We start from the raw sequence: 22956 nt of genomic DNA, 5'->3' as shown, positions 1-22956 counted from the left end.
GTAATGTATAAAGCTTGCAGCTAGGGTTATGTCAATATGGTTTGCTTTCATTTATATAAATGTATGATTGCCTATGTCATAAGTGATAATTTAATAAAGATGTGTCTTGTTTAAAAAAAAAAATAAAGAAGATGGTTTTGGTAGCTTTGAGTAGTCAAATGGGGATCTCCATTGGGAAGGGCAGGTAGACAATGAGCCACATTATTACTGTATGTTGTAAAAATAAATAAATAACATGAGCAAGTAGAATGGATACTCTTAATGAAGGGAGAGAAGAGGAGCACTTTTTTAACCCCCCCCCCCAAAAAAAAACATGGAAGATACTTTTCTTTGTTTTACAGTCTTCTGGCTGGGGTAATTAGTTATAGAATCATAGGTTCAAAGGTTCATAGGATGATACTAGGCTATTGGCCTGGAGGCCATTATAAGTCTAGCCAAGAATTTCGCCCATGTTCCCTCAAAGTCAGCACCTGTTTCCCTGTCCAGCAGGGACACAGGTGGGATCCCAGGGGTGTATTTTCTGTTTTCCATCCATTCATTCAGGTTCCACTTAAAGACGGCTAGAAAGGTAGTCTGCTTGACATGGACATTCCACAGATGAGGTAGTCTTTGGGACACAAATCTATCCCGCCAATAATCAGTGGAATCTCTTAGAGCAACGCTATTGGTCACTGCACTAGTGGCAGTTTAAAAGATTTTGGGTAAGGAAGCAGTGTGAGGGAGGTAGAAAGTGTGTACCTCCATTTCCTTCATGGATTATTTATATGGCGGGATCTACCATTGTTATTTAAAGGGTTGTGAGTGTGAGTGAAGCTGCATGATATCGTAAATAGATAAGTCTTAGTTTAGTGATTACAAAAGCTTACTTTCTGATTGCATAGCATAGCTGTTGTCATTCACCACATTTTAACTGTTCAGGAACTGGGCACCTCTCAACAGTGCACCATGTGTGGTGTTTATACGTGTGCGTATGTTGGTGGGAGGAGGAGTATGGGTGTCGAGTGACTTGATGACAGGGATTAGGAATGGATGCATATCCTGTTTAATTACAGTCCATAACCACAGACTCTGTGGTAGTGTATGTGTACACAGTACTGCTACTCACTCTTTGTTAATGACCTGTGAGAATTTTGTTGGACTACACAAACCACAAGCATGCTGGAAAGGTCCAGTAGCAGAAAAAAAATGTATTTGTATCTGTGTTACCCACCAAAAATAATAAAACAATGCTTTTAATGCTATGAAGTTGAAATCAATGTTTTCGTCTGAACACCGACTTCATCTGAACTGAGTTTCCATTAAACAAATCAATCCTTATATAACCACTATTAACAAAATTAATTAGACCAAGACCAAGAATTAAGAAACCTTAAATGTTAAGTTGTCAATCTCGCCTTCATTCTTGCAGGATGGGTTCAGAGCCGATCCTTGACTCCGACTCGGCCAATACTAAAGCTCGAGAGCTAATTCCACCGGCTCGAGGCTCCCCTATATCCCACAATGCTAGGCGGTAACTACTCAGATCTCGTTTGCCACTATAGCTGACGAGGTGCTTTTCTACCGGCTCAGACAGGTGAGTGAGAGTTTTTACCATAATAGGTATTTCTTAACTCCTTTTTTGTTTCATACCATAACCTTTTTAGTTTAATTAATATTTAGATCAATCGACCCCTGTTTTTTTGGGTCTATATTCCCTTCCTTTTCTTCCCTTAACTTGTAGGCCTTCGGCCCCTTCCCCCGGTCGTTTAGTGACTAAATTAGTAGTTTTTTGTTAAGGGCTTTTATGTGTGTTTGTGGCTTTGTGTTAGCCTTAATATATTAATAATTTCTTCAGTAGAGGGTGTGTCTGTAGTGTGTTTGTGTTTTCAGGCACTCTTTTCACGATGTCAAAAGACTCTAAGGTCTCAGGCTTCAAGAAGTGTGACTCGTGCTGTCAGAAAATGTCTCTGACAGTCGGTCACACTTCTTGTGTGTATTGCCTGGGACCTTTGCACCTGCAGGACTCTTGTGCTGTTTGTCATGGTTTTAGCCCTAGAGTCCTGCAGGAACACAAGAATAAATTAATCTTGCGGGGCTTGTTAAAGCCTGAAGGCCCCCCGACTCAGTCTGTGTTGGGGAAGCCTTCTAAAACTTCCAAGCAGTCGGCTCCGGTTTCTGAGTCGACTGCTGGAAAGGTTAAGTCGGCTTCAACATCGGCTCCGGCCGGAGCCAATGTTTCCAAGCCTCATACTGTTACCTCAGCTCCGGCTGGAGCCGAGGCTGAAAAAACTCCGTTGGCTCCGATACTCTTATCGGAGCCACAGTCTAGGAAGAGATCCAGATCCCCCTCTATCGGCTCCGTGCATTCGGTGCCAGGATCCCCTCTTCTTTCCGAACGGAGCCATAAAACTCATTCCTCATGGACTTCCAGGTTATCTGACCATGATTTGCAAAGGGTAGTGAGTAGACTTCTCAAGTCCGAGGCACTGCCCCAAATGCTGCATAGCCCGACTCAGCAGTCAGTGGCTATTTCCGTTCCCCAATACATCCCTCCTCCGACTCCTTTGAGTTCGGAGCCAGGGCTTGTCAGATCCATGACTGTCGGTGCATCGGATCCGATACCTTCCCTTTCAGCTCCGTCGTCTTCTCCGATCTCCTCCTTGGAGGGATCTCGGTGCGAGCTTCCCCCGTCTGCTCTGAGGGGGCGAGTGGCATCGGACCCTTGTCCGATCCCGCTCTCCCTCTCGGGGCTTTGGCGCTGGTGAGTTCGGCTCCGACGTCGGCTTTGGAGCCGTCCTTGTCGGTGCCGGGGGAGGTCCTTGTCTCTTCGGAGCGGGGGCCTCTGGCCTTGCCTGACAGGGGTGCCTTCGAGGTCATGAGGAGCGTGCTAGAACCAGGTTCTGCCCCACAGTCGGCTCCTTCAGCCCCCCCCATCTACAGTGCCTGCGGTGATTTCTACTCACCCCCTTGTCTCAGACCGCAGAGAGCCAACTCCTCAAGTTTCCCCATTGGTAATTTCCTCCTCTTCCGAGGTCTCTCCTGACCCGGTAGGAGATCCCCCTAGGAAGAGGCAGTGCAAGAAGAAGCACATTGATTCCCCTGAGTCTATCACCTCTGACACTGACTTAGAGGAATATGAAGGTTCCCCTCGATCCCCCTCTGAGGATGTCTCCTTTGCTGACATCCTTGAGATCCTCAAACAGAGGGGGAACTGGCCAGCCCTTAACCCTTCGGAGGATGAGTCAGTGTATCTTGAGGCGTTTGGCTCTCGCCCTTCTACCTCCTGGGTGTCCCCTCCCTTTGACCCCCTTATGGAAGTGGTGGCAAGGAAGGCTTGGACGGCTCCTGATTCAGTGGAACCCACCCCGAGGAGACCATCTAAATTTATTACTGCCCCTAGAGATAAAGATTTTTTATCCAAAGGTGTCCCTGTTGATGCCATGGTGGTGGCTGCGGCCACTAAGAAGGAGTTAGCTGATCCTTCGGTTCCTGTCCATCCTCCTAATAAGGAATCTAGGACCATGGACAGGTACGGCAACCGGATGTTCTCATCAGCGACCTTTTCAATGCGTTCGCTGAATTACTTATGCCACTTCACTCGTCTCCAGAGAGATTTACTCAGGGATATGGGTGAACTGATAAAGGATTATACAGCTGAGGGGTTCAAAGACACAATGAACTCCCAGTTGGCAACCCTGAATTCTATCGTTAACTCCTCCATGCGGCTGGTCTCATATGCTGCAGATGGGGTGAGTAGAGCCGCAGGCACAGGTATCGCCTTACGACGTCACGCCTGGATGCGGCTATGCAACTTTGCGGACCCTTTCAAAGCGTCCTTCACCAATTCTCCCTTTGATGGATCATCCTTGTTTGGTCCACAGGTGAAGGATACATTGACCAGGTGCGAGGTAGAAGGTAAGACTCTCTCTGCCATAGGAGTTCATTTTTCTACCCCTTCTAGACCCTATCCCAAAGGTCAGAGGGGAGGAAAGATGTGGTTCCGCAAACAATCCCAGGGAGTCTCATCTGATGCACAAGGTCGATTCCCCTCTAGAGGCAGAGGGGGGAATAATAATAGATGCCGCCCTAGAGGCAGAGGAGGTCCGCAAAACCAGGGTAGCAGAGAAATGTTCTCTGACAAACCCTTTCAGCATCCCTGAGGGGCTGTCCGGCTGTCCACCTTCGGAGGCAGTCGGGGGAAGGTTATCCCTGTACCCAAAAGCCTGGCTTTCCCTTACTCCAGACAAATGGGTACAGTCGATCATATCCGAGGGTTACAAAATTCCCTTTATTCACATCCCATATCAACCCAAAAGATCCCTTCCAGACATTCCACCCGGTCTAAGGGAACAAGCAGCATTGAAATTTCAAAGCTGCTATCAAAAAGAGCTATCCAATCAGTCCCAGCAGACCAGCAAGGATCCAGAATCTACTCCAAATTCTTTTTGGTACCAAAAAAAACAGGTGACTGGAGACCCATACTGGATCTCAGCTACTTAAACAAGTATGTCAGAAAAACAAAATTCCGGATGGTCACGCTACAATCCATTCTACCCTTCTTGGGTCAGGACAATTGGATGTGCTCGATAGATCTTCAGGACGTGTACTACCACATCAAGATGAACAGACGCTCCAGGAGATATCTCCGCTTCAGGCTGGGAGCCAGTCACTACCAGTTCAGGGCCCTGCCCTTTGGTCACACTACAGCCCCCCGTGTGTTTACCAAATGCATGGTAGTGGTCGCAGCTCACTTGAGACATCAAGGATTCCAGGTGTTTCCATATTTAGATGCCTGGCTTCTTTCCGCCACTACCAGACATCAGCTTCTTCTATCCAGGGACTTCACCATCCAATCTTGCCAAGCTCTAGGCATTTCGATAAATTTCGAAAAATCTGCCTTGTCGCCTTGTCAATCTATTACCTTTATAGGCGCCACCTTAGACACACTCAATCTTTCAGCCAGACTCACAGAGCAGAGAGTGTCAGACATTCGAAAGCAGGTTTCCCTTCTCTTACAATGCAACAAAGTCAAAGCCAGACTAGTTTTAAAGGTGTTAGGACTCATGGCAGCAGCTATTCCCCTTCTCCCCTTAGCTCGCTTTCACATGAGGATCCTCCAATGGATGCTGTTTACTCAATGGTCCTTTCAACAGCTCCCGATGTCCCATACCATATTGATAACTCAATCATGCAAGAATCAGCTGTCTTGGTGGATCACATCACCTCAACTTCTCCGAGGAAGACCCTTCACTCCCCCCCCCCCAGTCGCCATGTTGACAACATACGCCTCCCTGATCGGGTGGGGGGGGCATTATCAGGGCAGGACAGTCCAAGGCACGTGGCAACCTTTCGAGTGCCACTTGCACATAAACGTCTTAGAGATGAGAGCAGTGCTTTTAGCGTTGCAAGCCCTTCACGACTCTCTTCCCACTGGGACTATTGCAATTCAAACGGACAACATGTCCGTAGTGTGGTACATCAACAAACAAGGCGGAACCAGATCATACCCTTTATGTCGAGAGGCACTCAGACTTTGGCAATGGGCGATCTCGTCTCAGTGTTTTCTGATAGCAATGCACATTTCTGGGAAATCCAACGTTATTGCAGACAAATTGAGCAGAGCAATTCTCATGCCCCACGAGTGGTCTCTAAAGAAATCAGTTCTAGAAGAAGTATTCCTAAGATGGGGCCAGCCTTGCTGCGATCTTTTTGCTACTCCCCAAAACAGCAAGTGTCACGACTTCTTCACTCTCTTCCCATTACCAGGCCATCCCACCAGAGACGCTCTAGTCCACGATTGGCCCCGGGGACTTCTATATGCCTTTCCCCCCTTTCCACTGATATCTCAACTAATTCAGAAAGCCATCGCCTTGAGAGCGACAATGATCCTCATTGCCCCTTACTGGCCTCGACAAATATGGTTTCCGTTTCTTCATCGTTACCTTTTGGAGCAGCCTTGGCATCTGGACCCAGTACCAGATCTGATAACCCACCAATCGGGTCAGCTGCACCATTCTCTGCCTTCTCTAAACCTCACAGCGTGGTTTCTCCGATTCCAACCTTAGCCAGGCTTCCCTCAATATCTCGCTCGGTCCGAGATATCTTGATAGCCTCTCATAAATCTTCTACCTGGAAGATTTGTAGTAGCAAATGGAAACGCTTCTCTTTTTGGGCAACATCAAAAAACATAGATCCCTTTACTGCACTTATCCAGTCTATTCTAGACTTTCTAGCAGAACTCTTTCATTTAGGATCATCTGCATCTACCATTAGAGTTCAATTGGCTGCCATATCTAACTTTCATGTTGGTGTTTCAGAGTCTAGCATCATGGCTCAAGCCTTTTTAAGGGGCGTATTTCTTCTCAAACCTCCAATCAAAGATCCCCCGCCTCAATGGGATTTGAACTTGGTTCTGGCATCCTTAATCCTTCCCCCCTTCGAACCGGTGGCTTCATGTTCTCTGAAGTTGCTTTCTTGGAAGACACTTTTTCTGGTAGCTATAACTTCAGCGAGAAGGGTATCTGAACCCCATGCTCTGTGCAGTCGTCCTCCTTACTTAGTGTTTCACAAAGATAGGGTATCCCTCCGTACTAATCCATCCTTTTTGCCTAAAGTTTCCTCTCAAGTAAACCTAAACCAAATTATTGATCTCCCCGTCTTTTTCCCTAACTATTCGAACAGGTCAGAACAAAAGCTACATTTTTTGGATGTTCATCGCCAACTTAGATATTACTTAGACAGGACTAAACAATTCAGGAAATCTAATCAATTGTTTCTGTCATATGCAGAAGGGAAATTGGGCCTTCCTGTTACTAAAGTATCCCTCTCTAGATGGCTCACCTCTACAATTACCTTCATCTATGAGATCAGACATCAAAAACTACCCTCAAGACCTAAAGCTCATTCAACTAGGGTATTAGCTACATCCGTAGCTTTTCAGGATAGGCTGCCAATAGATTCCATTTGCGCAGCAGCCACCTGGGCTTCTCCTCATACATTCATTTCACATTACAAATTGGACATGGTTTCCAGAAGCCGTGCCAATTTTGGTTCCACTGTTCTCAAGAGTCTGTTCCGATCGGCCACCCGGGATAAGGTGCTAGGGACGCGGTCCCATCCATCAAGAATGAAGGCGAGATTGACAACTTAACATTAAGAAGTTATGTACCTACCATAACGTTCCATGTTAGTTGTCTTCTCGCCTTCTTTCTTGCGTCCCACCCTCCTTCCCCCAAGCCTGGACAGACCGACAGGAATTCAGTTTGTGTTCTTCCTCTGGAAGTCATCATTCCCACACGTTCTTCCACCTCTTTTCTCCTTTCTGAGGTCTGCTATACCTTTTATGCAGGTTGTTTTGAGGTGGGTTTCCCTACTCCATTCTATGGAGACTAGGGTTGCTTGGTATAGCTATCAAACGAGATCTGAGTAGTTACCGCCTAGCATTGTGGGATATAGGGGAGCCTCGAGCCGGTGGAATTAGCTCTCGAGCTTTAGTATTGGCCGAGTCGGAGCCGAGGATCGGCTCCGAACCCATCCAGCAAGAAAGAAGGCGAGAAGAAGACAACTAACATGGAACGTTATGGTAGGTACATAACTTCTTATTACAGCCATTCTATATAAAACAGCTCATAAGAAATCTTCATTTTTTAAAGGGACATAATCAGTCCTGAAGCTAAAAATAATAAATAAAATCCCATCTAAAAGTAGGAAATGAAAGACATTTGAAGTCTACTTACATATATAGGTGCCTGAAACAGATTTTTTGTATCTTGTCCACACATATTAAAAGATTCTTGGGTCATTTGAAACATGAACTGTGGAATGAGAATATAATTTTTCTTACAATAGATGTAGTAGATTAATTTAGTTGTATTCCAAAACTAGAAGGTTAGAATTATTTCGAGAAAGTTTAACATATACTGTAACTTCCTTTCTTACTCTGAAATGAATTTTTTAACTGACCTTATGGAATTAGTGTTGTGTAATAATTTCATCCATTTTTGAGGAGAGTTATATATCCAGATTAAAGGTGTAGCCATGGTGGCAGCATTTGCTCCCACTTATGCTAATTTAGTTTTAAAGACTTTGGAACAAATCTCTGTCTGTAATGTGGAACTTTTTAAACACATTAAAAATATAGCTTAGATTTTTAAATAATATATTCATTTTACGGGATGGGCTGACTGAAAAAAGAAGAGATTTTATTCAGTGTTTATAGACATCTGTGTCATTTTGAAAGTGTACGCACCAATTCAACAATAAGGAAATTAATTAATTAGGTACTATTATTTTGGGGGGGAACAAAGGGTTTATATCCAATATATATATACAGAAAACCAACTTTTACCAATACGTATCTATACTTTAATAGCTGTCACCCTTTTACATGTAAAAAAGGTATATTCAGGGGGCAGTGTATTAGAATAGCTGGAATGATTTCTAATAGGGACCTACTGAAGACAGAGATAGAGAAACTTTGTTATATGTTTACGTCTAGAGGTTACCCCAAATAGTGGAGAGTATTTCTAAGGAAATTGGAAAAGAGGGAGTTAAGTACAAACTCTTATTAGGTGAAGGTTTAGTTTATGATAATGAACATATAGAAAAAAATAAAAAGGGGCTTAATGGATTTGAAAGATTGATGGTTTTAAAGTAGTCCAGTAACACAAATGAAATTAAAAAGATTGTGAATAATGACTGGAATATATTCAAGGTGAAAGCACCCTTACTTTCTACTGAAGGGACCAAACCCCACTTTGTTTACAAGACAGCGGAGAATATTAAAGGTCTTTTAGAAAAAAAAAATAATTCTAAACTTTCACACCATGATATAAAGGTTTCGGTAAAATGTGGTAGATCTAACTATTGTACAGATATCTTCGAATGTGATAAGGTATATTTGGATGTCGCACATAAAAAATATATTAAATTAAAGAATGGGACACGTACATCCAGTAAGGTTGTATATATTGCAAATGCTCTGTCTGTCCAGCATTTTATGTAGGCATGACAGAAAGAAAATTATACAGAAGAATTTACAAACATAAGTACGATATAAGAAATAAGAATACCAGCAACGCTTTATTTAAGCATTCTACCACTTGTTCCACTTTTTTTGGTTTTAAATTTGCTATTTTAGATACGTTTGAATTGGATTTTAGAGGGGGTAGTTGGGAGACAAGATTAAAATATAGAGTTGTATTGGTAGTTGAGGCTTAATCCCACTACCTTCCAAGTATTAATGAGAGTGATCCCACTACTCCCCAAGTATTAATGAGAGTGATCCCACTACCCTCCAAGTATTAATGAGAGTGATCCCACTACCGTCCAAGTATTAATGAGTGATCCCACTACCGTCCAAGTATTAATGAGAGTGATCCCAGTACCCTGCAACTATTAATGAGAGTGATCCCACTACTCTCCAAGAATTAATGAGAGTGATCCCACTACCCTCCAAGTATTAATGAGTGATCCCACTACCCTCCAAGTATTAATGAGAGTGATCCCACTACCCCCAAGTATTAATGAGACTGATCCCACTACCCTCCAAGTATTAATGAGAGTGCTCCCACTACAGTCCAAGTATTAATGAGAGTGATCCCACTACCGTCCAAGTATTAATGAGAGTGATCCCAGTACCCTGCAAGTATTAATGAGAGTGATCCCACTATCGTCCAAGTATTAATGAGAGTGATCACAGTACCCTGCAAGTATTAATGAGAGTGATCCCACTACTCTCCAAGAATTAATGAGAGCGATCCCACTACCCTCCAAGTATTAATGAGTGATCCCACTACCCTCCAAGTATTAATGAGAGTGATCCCACTACCCTCCAAGTATTAATGAGAGTGATCCCACTACCCTCCAAGTATTAATGAGAGTGATCCCACTAACCTCCAAGTATTAATGAGAGTGATCCCACTACCCTCCAAGTATTAATGAGAGTGATCCCACTACCCTCCAAGTATTAATGAGAGTGATCCCACTAACCTCCAAGTATTAATGAGAGTGATCCCACTACCCTCCAAGAATTAATGAGAGTGATCCCACTACCCTCCAAGTATTAATGAGAGTGATCCCACTACCCTGGATGTATTAATGAGAGTGATCCCACTACCCTCCAAGTATTAATGAGAGTGATCCCACTACCCTCCAAGTATTAATGAGAGTGATCCCACTAACCTCCAAGTATTAATGAGAGTGATCCCACTACCCTCCAAGAATTAATGAGAGTGATCCCACTACCCTCCAAGTATTAATGAGAGTGATCCCACTACCCTGGACATATTAATGAGAGTGATCCCACTACCCTCCAAGTATTAATGAGAGTGATCCCACTACCCTCCAAGTATTAATGAGAGTGATCCCAGTACCCACCAAGTATTAATGAGAGTGATCCCAGTACCCCCAAGTATTAATGAGAGTGATCCCACTACCCTCCAAGAATTAATGAGAGTGATCCCACTACCCTCCAAGTATTAATGAGAATGATCCCACTACCCTCCAAGTATTAATGAGAGTGATCCCACTACCCTCCAAGTATTAATGAGAGTGATCTCACTACCCTCCAAGCATTAATGAGAGTGATCCCACTACAGTCCAAGTATTAATGAGAGTGATCCCACTACAGTCCAAGTATTAATGAGAGTGATCCCAGTACCCCCCAAGTATTAATGAGAGTGATCCCACTACCCTCCAAGAATTAATGAGAGTGATCCCACTACCCTCCAAGTATTAATGAGAGTGATCCCACTACCCTCCAAGTATTAAGGAGAGTGATCCCACTACCCTGGACATATTAATGAGAGTGATCCCACTACCCTCCAAGTATTAATGAGACTGATCCCACTACCCCCCAAGTATTAATGAGAGTGATCCCACTACCCTCCAAGTATTAATGAGAGTGATCCCACTACCCTCCAAGTATTAATGAGAATGATCCCACTACCCTCCAAGAATTAATGAGAGTGATCCCACTACCCTCCAAGTATTAATGAGAGTGATCCCACTACCCTCCAAGTATTAAGGAGAGTGATCCCACTACCCTGGACGTATTAATGAGAGTGATCCCACTACCCTCCAAGTATTAATGAGACTGATCCCACTACCCCCCAAGTATTAATGAGAGTGATCCCACTACCCTCCAAGTATTAATGAGAGTGATCCCACTACCCTCCAAGTATTAATGAGAGTACATCTATTGCAGCAGTACTAAAATTAAGACCAGCAAAGTTGTAATTTTATGATAGATGGTATTTTATTATTTTTTGATAATGTTAAATAGTGAAATGAGAGAAAAAAAAGAAAAAACTGTTTTTGTACAGTTTAATGAAAGTTCACACACAGGTTTGCATAATAATAGATTTTTTACTATTTATTAGTTTTTTTATTTGATGTTATTAACAAACAACATTAGCATTTTTCAATTATTTTTTAAAAAATTTAGATAAATTATTGGTATTTTTTTATTATTCATTATTGCACTTTATTATTGAATGTGTACAAAATCCATTTGTTTACTAAATGTACACTTACTGCTATTAACATTTACTTCAAATGTCTTTCATTTCATACTTTTAGATGGGATTTTATTTATTATTTTATCTTCATAACTGATTGTTTAAGAAATTAAGATTTATTATAAGCTGTTTTATATAGAATGGCTGCAGCAGAAGTTGTAATTAATGTTTCTTAATTGATTTTCATTGGTCTAATTAATTTTGTTAATAGTGGTTATATAAGGATTTATTTAGTGGAAACTCAATTTTGATGGTCTGTGTTCAGATGAAAACGCTGATTTCATCTTCTTAGCATTAAATGCATTGTTTTATTATTTTTGATGGCTAATAAAGATATAAATAATCTGTTTCTGCTCCTGGTCCTTTCCATCATGCTTGTGGTTTGTGTTATACTATTTTGGAAGTGTGCACAGATGTTTTTTCTGTTTTTGGAATTCTGTTGTGTTAAGTATTATTTTAACACTGTTTCCCCCCTGCTGCCTGCTGACCATTGAGCCACGCCATATCAGACTCAAGCCCGTTCGTTTCTGAAGTGAGGGATCTCCCTTCAGATCTTCTAGGGAGAGAACCATCTGGAGTCATTGTTATTTAGGCAAACACTGGGGAGTTTAGTACTCTGTGCGGACTCCCTGCAGTGAAAGTTGCTTGCAGAATCCCGGCAATGACAGATGTTCTAAATGTAGGCCCCACCCCTTCCATTGGGTGGACATATGGGCACCTACATCACTGTAGGGACTGGCAAACCCCCTCTGTCAGTGCACATTCTGCATGGCCAACAGGGGCAACTATCACTGGCTTGGCATGGCTACTCCCATTTCACCCCTGCATAGCCCTCCAACCATTCAACTTTATTCCTGCCCTCTGGCAGTGGTTGATTCAGGAAAGGCAGCTTGAACTGGCTCAGGATCCACCACCCAGGATGGGTGTACCCATCCAGCCAGCTGTGCCATCATGCTCCAGAAACAATAATGGAGCCATGGTCACCTGGTAATAATCAGAGCTTTCTGTCTGTAAACAACTGGTACATTGTTTTAGCACTTAGGTTTTGCCTATGTTTGTATTCATATCCTCTTTACCGATTAGTTAGTAAATGGTGAGGCTGAGATGTAGATGTTGAAAATCAGGGAGCACAGAGGAACCTTGAACTGGAAGTAAAACTTTTGAGCTCCAGGTTTAAGACACATCACAAAAGGATTTCACAGTCACTTATTCCTTCCTGCCCACTAAGATAAATGTGATAGCCACACATTATCAATTCAGTTAAAAAAAGTACAAGTAGAAAGATATGCTAAGATGGAGACAAAACCATTATGATATTTAATGCATATTGTAGTTGTGAGCATTTTCTTAATTCAGATTTGTTACCGATGATAATAAAATGCTACCATAGAATGTTATAATATTTTAAATTTTTCTTGCGTTTTTTTTTTTTCCCGTACCGTGTAATGATATATTCGTTTACAAATTAATATAAATTATTGCCTCTGTGATTGAGGAATAGTAACAATTTGCTTTAAGAAGTTAATAATGTAAGACATACAGATGATATTTTGATGCACTAGTTTAGCGTCTAACCACGTCTAAAAAATAGATAATGTCTACAACAATTACAGTATGTCTGCCTGAAAAGAAAATATGCTAACAGTGAATTAGATGTTCAGATTTCTTGCATTTCTTTTTGATTTTCTTGTCATCTTCCTTCATTGTTTCTCTCAGTGGTCTGGGAGGCTGTAATTCTTTTTTCATTCCTCTGTCAGAATTTACCAGAGTATCTTTTTATTCTCATTTTTAGTTTGCTGTGGGCAGTTGTTAAAGGAAGCAGCAGCAGGTGATACAAAACTGGGGGAACTCCTGAAACCCTACATTGAGTATGGACAGCAAGGTAAGAAATGATTACTCCTTATCCTGAAACCCTGTATTGAGTATGGACAGCAAGGTAAGAAATGAATACTCCTTATCCTGAAACCCTACACTGAGTATGGACAGCAAGGTAAGAAATTATTACTTCCTATCCTGAAACCCTACACTGAGTATGGATAGAAAGGTAAGAAATTATTACTCCCTATCCTGAAACCCTATATTGAGTATGGACAGCAAGGTAAGAAATTATTACACCCTATCCTGAAACCCTATATTGAGTATGGACAGCAAGGTAAGAATGTATTACTCCCTATCCTGAAACCTTACATTGGGTATGGACAGCAAAGTAAGAAATTATTACTCCCTGTCCAGAAACCCTACACTGAGTATGGACAGCAAGGTAAGAAATTATTACACCCTATCCCGAAACCCTACGTTGAGTATGGACAGCAAAGTAAGAAATTATTACACCCTATCCTGAAACCCTATATTGAGTATGGACAGCAAGGTAAGAATGTATTACTCCCTATCCTGAAACCTTACATTGGGTATGGACAGCAAAGTAAGAAATTATTACTCCCTGTCCAGAAACCCTACACTGAGTATGGACAGCAAGGTAAGAAATTATTACACCCTGTCCCGAAACCCTACGTTGAGTATGGACAGCAAAGTAAGAAATTATTACTCCCTATCCTGAAACCCTATATTGAGTATGGACAGCAAGGTAAGACATTATTACACCCTATCCTGAAACCCTATATTGAGTATGGACAGCAAGGTAAGAATTTATTACTCCCTATCCTGAAACCTTACATTGGGTATGGACAGCAAAGTAAGAAATTATTACTCCCTGTCCTGAAACCCTACACTGAGTTTGGACAGCAAGGTAACAAATTATTACTCCCTATCCTGATCCCTACGTTGAGTATGGACAGCAAAGTAAGAAATTATTACTCCCTATCCTGAAACCTTACATTGAGTATGGACAGCAAAGTAAGAAATTATTACTCCCTAGAATGGATGTTGCTCAGCATGTGCAATGTACACCACAGTGTGCACTTTTTAAAAAATGTTTATTTTGTGCAATAAGATGTGTTAGATTTTTTTCAATCTGCATAATTACCATGGATTATGATTATGTTAGATGCATTTTGTCGGTATGCTTAACTGGCTGGATATGCTTAGGCCTGTATTTTAGGATATTTTTCCAGTTATGAAAGGTATACAGATGTCTTGCACTTTCTGAGGGTACGTTGCTACACTTGTAGAGGAAAGGGGCTGTATTCAGAATTCTGGAAGAATCCTGCCTACACCCCTGATTTCAAGGCATAATTGCATTTAACATTTGCAAAATCTGTCCACAGGAATAAGCGACATACAGAATTGAGTACTACAGATCATGAGGGCTGTTTCTTTGTGCATTTCTTTATTTATGAATTTATTTGTTTGCTTATGTGTTTGTTTATTTATTTATTTACTATTTGTTAATGGACCAGACAGGCCATTTTCTGGCTCTGCCTAGGAAAAAACATAGCAAAAGCAGCAATGTACAGAGCAGAAGAGTACACATTTAACATGACGCATGAAGGTTACACAGTAAAATATTTTGAAATGTGTATAAGGAAATGCTTGCACATCCTGAGAAGGTTAGTATTAATATGTATAAAGTTGTAGAGTCAGAAGTCTTACATTGTGTGGCTTGGTGAGAGCGGCATAGGAGGAAGTCATTTGGGAGGTATAGAGGGGAGAACTGTAGTACAAGTGGGGGATTATGGGCATAGAATCAGGGGAGGAAAGTGTGGTAAAGGGAGAGCTGAAAGCGTAGAGAGAAGTATCTTAGTGATAAAATTAGAAGTGAGCGCAAGGAGGTGCAGAGATGATGAGATGGTAATGGACATTCAGGCTTCAGATATCATCTATTTAATGACAGAACAAGGAAGTAGTATAAAGCATCTAACAAAATATTTTTCTTAAACACAAATTCATCCCCCTTTGATTCTTTCCATTGCAATTATGTTGTCCTTGCTAGGTACCATTCATTAAACTTGTGATCAACTGACAACCACATTTTGTGACACACAGATCTCCAGTAGCTGTTTATTTAGGGACTTCATGGCCATCTCCGCATGGAGTGAGTTTATTTAGGGATTTCATCTCCAGATTCCCACATGGAAGAGGCTGTCCCCTTAATACTTACAGACACATTTCCCTCTATATAAATATTACATTTCTCCAGACCACATGGTCACAAAACACAGATAACATGAATGGAATTGTGCAACCTCCATTCGGGTCTGTATTATAAGCCTGAAAGCTTAAAAGAGCAAATGCTCTTTTATCGAGCTGTAAACATCAAAACCACTAAATAGCAAAGGCATGGAACAGTGATTGTTTTCCCAGCGGAAAAAAAATCACTGGGCCGTTTTCGGGACTTTGCCATTTCCTGTACTGTGCTGCAATCTTGGAGTTGGTATATTTAAGTAGGGGGGTGTGGGGGGTGAAGCCCCCCCCCCCACTTTATTTTGTGTTTGCATTTTTTTTTTTTTTTTTTTTTTTGCGAAGCAGCAAATTTTTTCCCTGGGAAAAAAATTGCTGTTCCATGTCTTCGCTTTTTAGTGGCTTCGATGTTTATAGCTTGATAAAAGAGCATTCACTCTTTTAAGCTTTCAAGCTTATAATATAGACCCCTGTAGTCTAACTTGGGTGTTGTTTTATATCAAGTTAACTTGCTCTTACTTTACCTGAACCACTAAATTTCAGTTTGTACTGCAGTCAGTCAGCTTATCATGTGGAAGACAAAGTGGGTCAAGAAATCAGTGAAGATGAATAGAGATTCATGTTTTATTTTCATAAAGAAAAATGGAAGATTTCCAAACCAAATCAGAAAGCAGTCTTTATTTGGGTGGAAGGTGGGAATAATAATAGTTCATTGACACAACAAATGATTTAAACAAACTGTTGAAGGGTAGATACATTTAAAGCAGTGTAGCTCAGTGGGATTCCCTGCTACTGCCATTAAAAGTCATGTTAGGATAAGGCCGCACCTGAGTACTGGGAAGCCACGCGTGATTCATTTTCAGAAAAGTGGAAGCAGTAACAGCAGAAAACTGCAAACCAGTTAATTTAGTATCATTCACTGGGTACTGAAGAAAGTACTTATAAAGGAAAGGATTACTGAATACATTAAGGACAGTTAGGCCTAGGATTTGAGAGGGCCTTTGGATATTCCAAGAATTGTGATTGTGATCCTCAGGAGAGTGAGTATGTAAACATGAACCTAAGGACTATATAATAATTCTGACATTGCAGCATCTTGGTGTATTTTACCTGCTCCATGGTGCAGTGAGTTTTGCAGCTGGTACATATGTCTGTGTGTTTGTGTGTATAAAGGAAATGCTGGGGTACAATCTCTCATTCAATGGATTCATGAATGATGAATCCACCTACTACAGAAATTGTTTAAAAGTGTTACAGTGATTTTTGACATTTGTTTTGTATTAACTGAAGCTGTACCTTAATTTTTGGATTTGTGTAACATGCAAGTACAGAACTTGCACTTCAAGTTGACAGCTTGCAGGAGAGTATGGCTTTTTCTGTCCAAGTTATCAGAGTAATTGACAGTGGAAAGGTTGTGCATATGGTCTACTTAGATTTTTAAGGCATTTCATACAAACCACAAATTTTAAGAGAAAGCAAGTAAATGAAAAAGAATATTGAATATTATTAGGCTTTTCTTAACAATTGAATATGTGCCTAGTAGCAATTCTGTATCTGGCCCTTATGTCTCCATGGAGACAATCTGATACTAATGTTCCCTGAAAGCATTGCATTCAGGAGTTTTCCCATCTGGGAGAGATATAAAGATAAGACAAAACCAGTTAGCACTTGGTAAAAGCACAGGCTGCACCACGTGTTTTAATATTCATAACCTTTCTTTTAGATTAACTCAAGTGTGTGAGTATGGCTGTCATTTTGGGAAATTTGTCCCTATTAGCAGGGTAAAACTTCAATATTTGAAGATGTATATAGTTTTGTGTGTTAGTATTAAATTAGGTTTTAGGCAGTGTTGGGGGTTTGTTTGTTTTTTTGTTTGAGGGTTTTCAATAAAACAAAAAGTTTTGTAAGATGTGACATAGGATCAAATGGATATGACAAGAAACAACTGTATAAAAGTTCAAAAAACAACCAAGAACCAGAAAATGACTAAAATATTAAAGCCAGTTTCTGTAAGGACAGATCCAAACCACGGACTAAAAAGCCTTTATATCTCTAGACTTCTTCAGAATGACTTAAAACCCATTCAAACCAATTTAAATATCCCTCAACATCTATCACATGATTTCATTGTAACCAGTCACAACTTTCCCTTTATTGAAATGCAAAATGCAGAGGAAACTAAAGGAAAGAATTTACAAACATACCAGAGATATTAGAAATAGGAATGAGAATAATGCCTTGTTTAAACATATAGTAAAGTTTCCGTTACATAAATTACAATTTGTGATCTTGGAAGAATTAAATAGTGACCCAAGGGGCAGTCCATGGGTGGACCTGCTTGAATTTAAAGAACTATGTTGGCAAATAAAATTAAAAATAAAAAAATAAAATTAAATGCACAGATTCCTCCAGGTCTTAATGATTGTATATCAATAGGAAGTGTACTTAGATTGCATTCTTATTTAATTTGTTTACTGTTTTTATGAATATATATTAATATATATTTTCAACTGCTGTCAATAATGAAAAAAGTTGTGACTGGTTACAATGAAATCATGTCATAGATATTGAAGTATATTTAAATTGGTTTGAGTGTGTTTTAAGTCATTTTGAGGAAGTCTAGAGGTATAAACTGACAAAAGCGCTTAGTGAAAAAACAGTTTTTAAGTCCCTTGTATAAAAGTTCAACCTGTAAAACACTGCATGTATGTAACACAAAAGCTGGAACTGGACATTTAACAAAAAAGGTGTTATACATAGAACATGGAAATAATAACTTTTTAATACAATGATGTTTTCTGTAATGTCTTTAAATGTCAGTGGTCTTACAGATAAATACAAAAAAGAAAGACTAGTGAATTATATTAAAAATGTAGAGTGCAAGTAGTTTTCCTATTTAATGGAGGGGTAGTTAAAGTCACCCTGATATTCTCCAGGGTGCTTAGGAACGTGGAGTGTGAGTCTTGGGACATGGTTGGGGACCTATAGCAGGCTACGACCTGAATCGCTGTCTTACCCAATGTTAGCTGCACCTGAAGTATCTCTGATGCGTTATGTTGGGCTACCAGTCTGGAGGTGTGCACATCCTTTATGAATATGATAACACCACCGCCTTTGGAGCTTCGGTCCAAGTTCTGGGGCCGAAAGGTGTGGAATGAGTTATAGCATGGTAGTGCAGGGGTGCTTTCTGCTGCCTTGAACTAGGTCTGTATTACAGCATAAATGTCGATGTTCTCCATTTTTAGGAGTGCTTCGAGTGAGTACATTTTGAGATTTAGACTTCTAACATTGAACAGCATGACCCTCAGATTGCATTTGTTTGTAGCTGTTACAGTGGTAATTTGGTCTTTGGAACACCACCTAAAAAATGCACTATAGGGTTGGCAAGAGCCTTGGCCAGTATCCGGAAGCCCAAGGGTGACAGATGCAGGCCATCTCTGGGAAAACATCGATGTCTGTCAGTCATGTCATTCCAAGCAGATAGATACTGGATCCCCTTAGAATGACACCAGAAACTTAGCCAATTGTTGTAATCAGTCATTTTCTGCTTGTACTGTGGTATCATTCTGGGTGATGGTAGGAGGCTGCTCAGGGCTAGGGTCATACCCGCCTGGGCTACATAATCCGAGAGCTCCTCCATGTCTCTCTCTTCATGTAGTCCAGGGAGGTACATCTCAGGTCATTCACACCCACATGTACAATGACAGAGTCATATTTGTACCTGTTGTTGAGGGAGCTGAGTGCGTGCATTATGTGGCGGATCCTGGCACCTGACAGGCAGCCGACTGTTACTTTCTTCTTATTCAGCCTAGTGAGTGGGACATCATTGTGCCTCACTATCGAGTCACCTATGACTAGTGTGTTGGGCATGCTGTTTTGCCTTAGGGGCTTTGGTTGAGTGGCACACTGTTTAGGAGAGTTATGTGTCTCGTGATTAGTGTTGTGTTGTGGTGTTCGAGTGCATTTCTGCTTTGGAGGTCTCTGCTGTTTGGGTAGATTTTTATTGAGAGCTTCTGCGAAGGTGGGTGTGTGGTTTGTGCTTTTATGTGAAGGCAGTGCTGGTGTGTATTCTGGAGGGCTATGTGTTCCGTGTGGTGTGGTGCAAGTTTTGACCTTCTCCTCTTGACCAGCTATTCCGGTCTTGGCTGGAGAGTGAGTGGCTTCGAGTTTGGATATATAAATGCATCTCTCACAAGTCTGAGTGTTGGAAGGTAAGAGGAGAGGGTTATCAGTGTGCATGAGGCAGTTGCTACACTGCCTCAAGATGCCCAAGTTCACCAGGTTAATAGGAGAAAGCAGAGGGGAACTGACCTTTAGACATGCCTGGAGGGGTGGACATTAATGATAAGTACTGGAGCTGTTTCCTTGTAGAACGTTTAGTGCTGGTAGCACTTTTGCATGCTGCAATAATTGTTACAAGAAATCTGGTAAAGTGCTAGACTAATAAGCTAGTAAAAGTGCAGGAGAGGAGAAAACTAGCAGATCTCAGAAGCTTACAAATAGTCCAGGATACAGCAAATCTCTGTCTGGACTAGACTAGTTACAGGAAAGGCAGTAAACAGATTTTTTTTTTTAGTAGAAAGTGAAGAGACAGAAGATCATGCAATAATTTGTGTACTGTGTATTTTTGTAAACAACATGCGTTCCTAAGAAAAATGAATCCCCTAAAATAGCTTTTTATGTTTACAAGTGGCAACAACTGAAAATAAGTCCCAACTAACTACACAACCCATCAGTTTGGGATTCAAGTATGTTCTTTAAATGATAGGTAGTTTGGGCAACAGCAAAAGGTTTGGTACAAAATATAATTTTCTCGCTGTACACCTGATGTGCACTACTTGCAGTTTCTCCCGCTGTTCTCTCCTCTGCATTTAAAACCATAATTTTACATGCATCACATTTACTCACTTTGTTCCACTGTAGCTGTGTCCATCTCGCCTCCTTTTGTCGAAATTTCATTTAGTTATGTAGATGTGTTTTTGAGTAGATAGGACAACTTCTGTAGTTAATGATTATAATCACTAGTGTTTGTACAGTAATTGATTAATATATATATATATATATATATATATATATATATATATATATATAAATATAATGTTTATAAACGTAACATTCCTCGTTAAGCTTATCCTGCTTCTTGATGATGTATTTCAAGTTGCACTTGGCCTTGTATTGTGCCATCCAAACATGCTTGCTTACTGAGTTTGTTTATTTACAGCCTAAAGTTTATACTGTGTACTCGAGCCTATCTGCACCTCGTCATGAGCACTAGCAAGTGTTCTGGCCAAGAACAAGTGCTGCTCAACATGTTGGGTTACTTAGTGGCTCTGTATGTTGGCAAGTTCATTATTATGCAAGTATCCGCAAAACTGTTCCCTAATATTAAGTCTGAAAAATTGTTGTGAACAAAGTACTGTTTTACATACTTTAATACTTGTTAGTCAAATTTCTGAAACCTTCCCATGACCAACACTTCAAATCAGTCCAGATTTTAGAGATTAGAATTTTATTAGCATGGATTATAACCTTAGATTATTCACTTTTATATAATTTGTAATATGTAAAATTGAAATTGTCAATTTTTTTTTATTGCAAGTGTCTGTACCCATTTCATTATATGTATATAGTATCCCGCATGTGCTTAGTGCAGGGTAGTTCAAAAAGATGTCTGGAATGTCAGCATATCTGAATAGTAATCATTATAGTTCGCAGATGACTTCGTAAAATATATAGCTTGCTTTGTGTTTGTTTTTTTTTTTTTTGTGTGTGGTTGGTGTAAAATATGTAATATAAAGATTCCATGGGTTGCAGTTTTTTTAATATTCTCCTAGAAAATTTTGCATTGAAAAAAGTCGCAAATATAATGTTACAAAATGTCTCTGTTAATTTGAATAAATACTTGTACTTCATGTGCTCTTACACCCAAAGGAGCTAGTAAATTGCCCCACACTCCATACCTGTCATTTTATTTACTTTGAATCCTTACCACGTACTTCCGTTTTTCATTTTCTTTTGCCTTCTTTTCTGCCTCTCCACTTTTGCATTCTTTTACTTTATCTGCATATGTTTTCTTTTCCATCTCACCACTATTCAGGTATGTTTATATGTCCTCCTTTTGTATTTTCTCCTTAATGTCCCCCCAGGAAACTTCTCCTCTATTTTCTGGTTCACTCTGCTCCACCATTTCTTTAAGTAAATCATCCTACAACCCTCCCGACTAGAGGATTGTAATTTATACATGCATAATTTGCCGACTCCTCTCCTTCAAACAGGTTTCTTTGAAACATTTCCTCAGAATCCTGCACACATTCTCCAGTCTCGATATTTGCTTTCTCCTTAATTTCTTTCACCACTCCATCTCCTTCTCTTTCCATCTGCCACCCTATTTCTCTGTGCTGTCTCTACTTCTGGAATGGAAACAGGAAGTGCTCCTCCAAAATGGGTCCCACTTAAATGGTGATGAGTAGGGTAAGTTTCCTGGTAACTGGCCAAATTTAGCTTAATAGTGTAAATACCACAAGTCTCCTGTAGGCTACTAACCTGGTCAACAAAGGATAAATTAAAATAAAATATTCATATTGATCATTGAATGCAGTAGCCTTGGCTATATGGGTTATATCCTGCCAAGGTGCCAAGGATATACCTGCCCAGCCCACTAACCAGCTTCCAAAGCTTCAGAGCAGCTTTCATGTGTCCAAACTGTCAAGCAGCTCTAGCTGAGCTGATCTAAACTGACCACTTGGGGTGTGAAGCCTTTCAGAGTGTTCCTGATGTTGAAGAATGCATTCCTCTTAGGTTTTTGAGGATGAACTGTCTGCTTCTGCGTTCCTTTGCTGGGAAGATGGTTCCTTTTGGGGGAGTGGGACTTCCTTTTCCTTATATTTACTGATGTTTTCTTAGTTTCCTCTTCAGGAAAGTTGTTTTAATAGACTGTCTCGAGACCGTAACATACAGTGGATATAAGTTTACACACACCTGTTAAAATGCCAGTTTTTTTCTGATATGGGAAAATGAGACCGCAGTTTAATCATTTCAGAACTTTTCCCACCTTTTGATGTGGCCTATGACCTGTGCAATTCAATTGAAAAAGGGTCTGTTGGGGGAAAAATATAAAAAATAAAGAAATGTACAGTGGACTGGTTATGTGGGTGTGCACACCCTTGAACTGGTGCTTTGTTGAAGCATCTTTTGATTTGATTACAGCATTCAGTCTTCTTGGATTGGAGTCTTATCAGCATGGCACATCTTGACTTGTCAATATTTACCCTCTCTTCCTTGCAAAACCACTCCAAGTCTGTCAGATTGTGAGGGCATCTCTTGTACACAGCCCTCTTCAGGTCACCCCACAGATTTTCTATTGGATTTAGGTTTGGGCTCT

The 22956-nt window shown here is 40.6% G+C and overlaps 1 protein-coding gene across 2 annotated transcripts in view; it reads left to right on the top strand.

Annotated features, from left to right (window-relative positions):
* Positions 1-22956, top strand: part of AK8 (adenylate kinase 8) — a 2747949-nt gene that overhangs the window by 1760652 nt on the left and 964341 nt on the right. For both annotated transcript variants that reach the window (XM_044058631.1, XM_044058632.1), the window contains one exon: positions 13291-13380. In XM_044058631.1, the coding sequence (XP_043914566.1) occupies positions 13291-13380 (90 nt within the window). The remainder of the gene's footprint in view (positions 1-13290; positions 13381-22956) is intronic.

The sequence above is a fragment of the Protopterus annectens genome, chromosome 16.part0, assembly GCF_019279795.1.
Source record: "Protopterus annectens isolate FY-2018-M chromosome 16.part0, PAN1.0, whole genome shotgun sequence".
Lineage (NCBI taxonomy): Eukaryota > Metazoa > Chordata > Ceratodontiformes > Protopteridae > Protopterus > Protopterus annectens.
The sequence above is the reverse complement of the archived record's forward strand: the minus strand, read 5'-3'. Positions and strand labels throughout refer to the sequence as shown.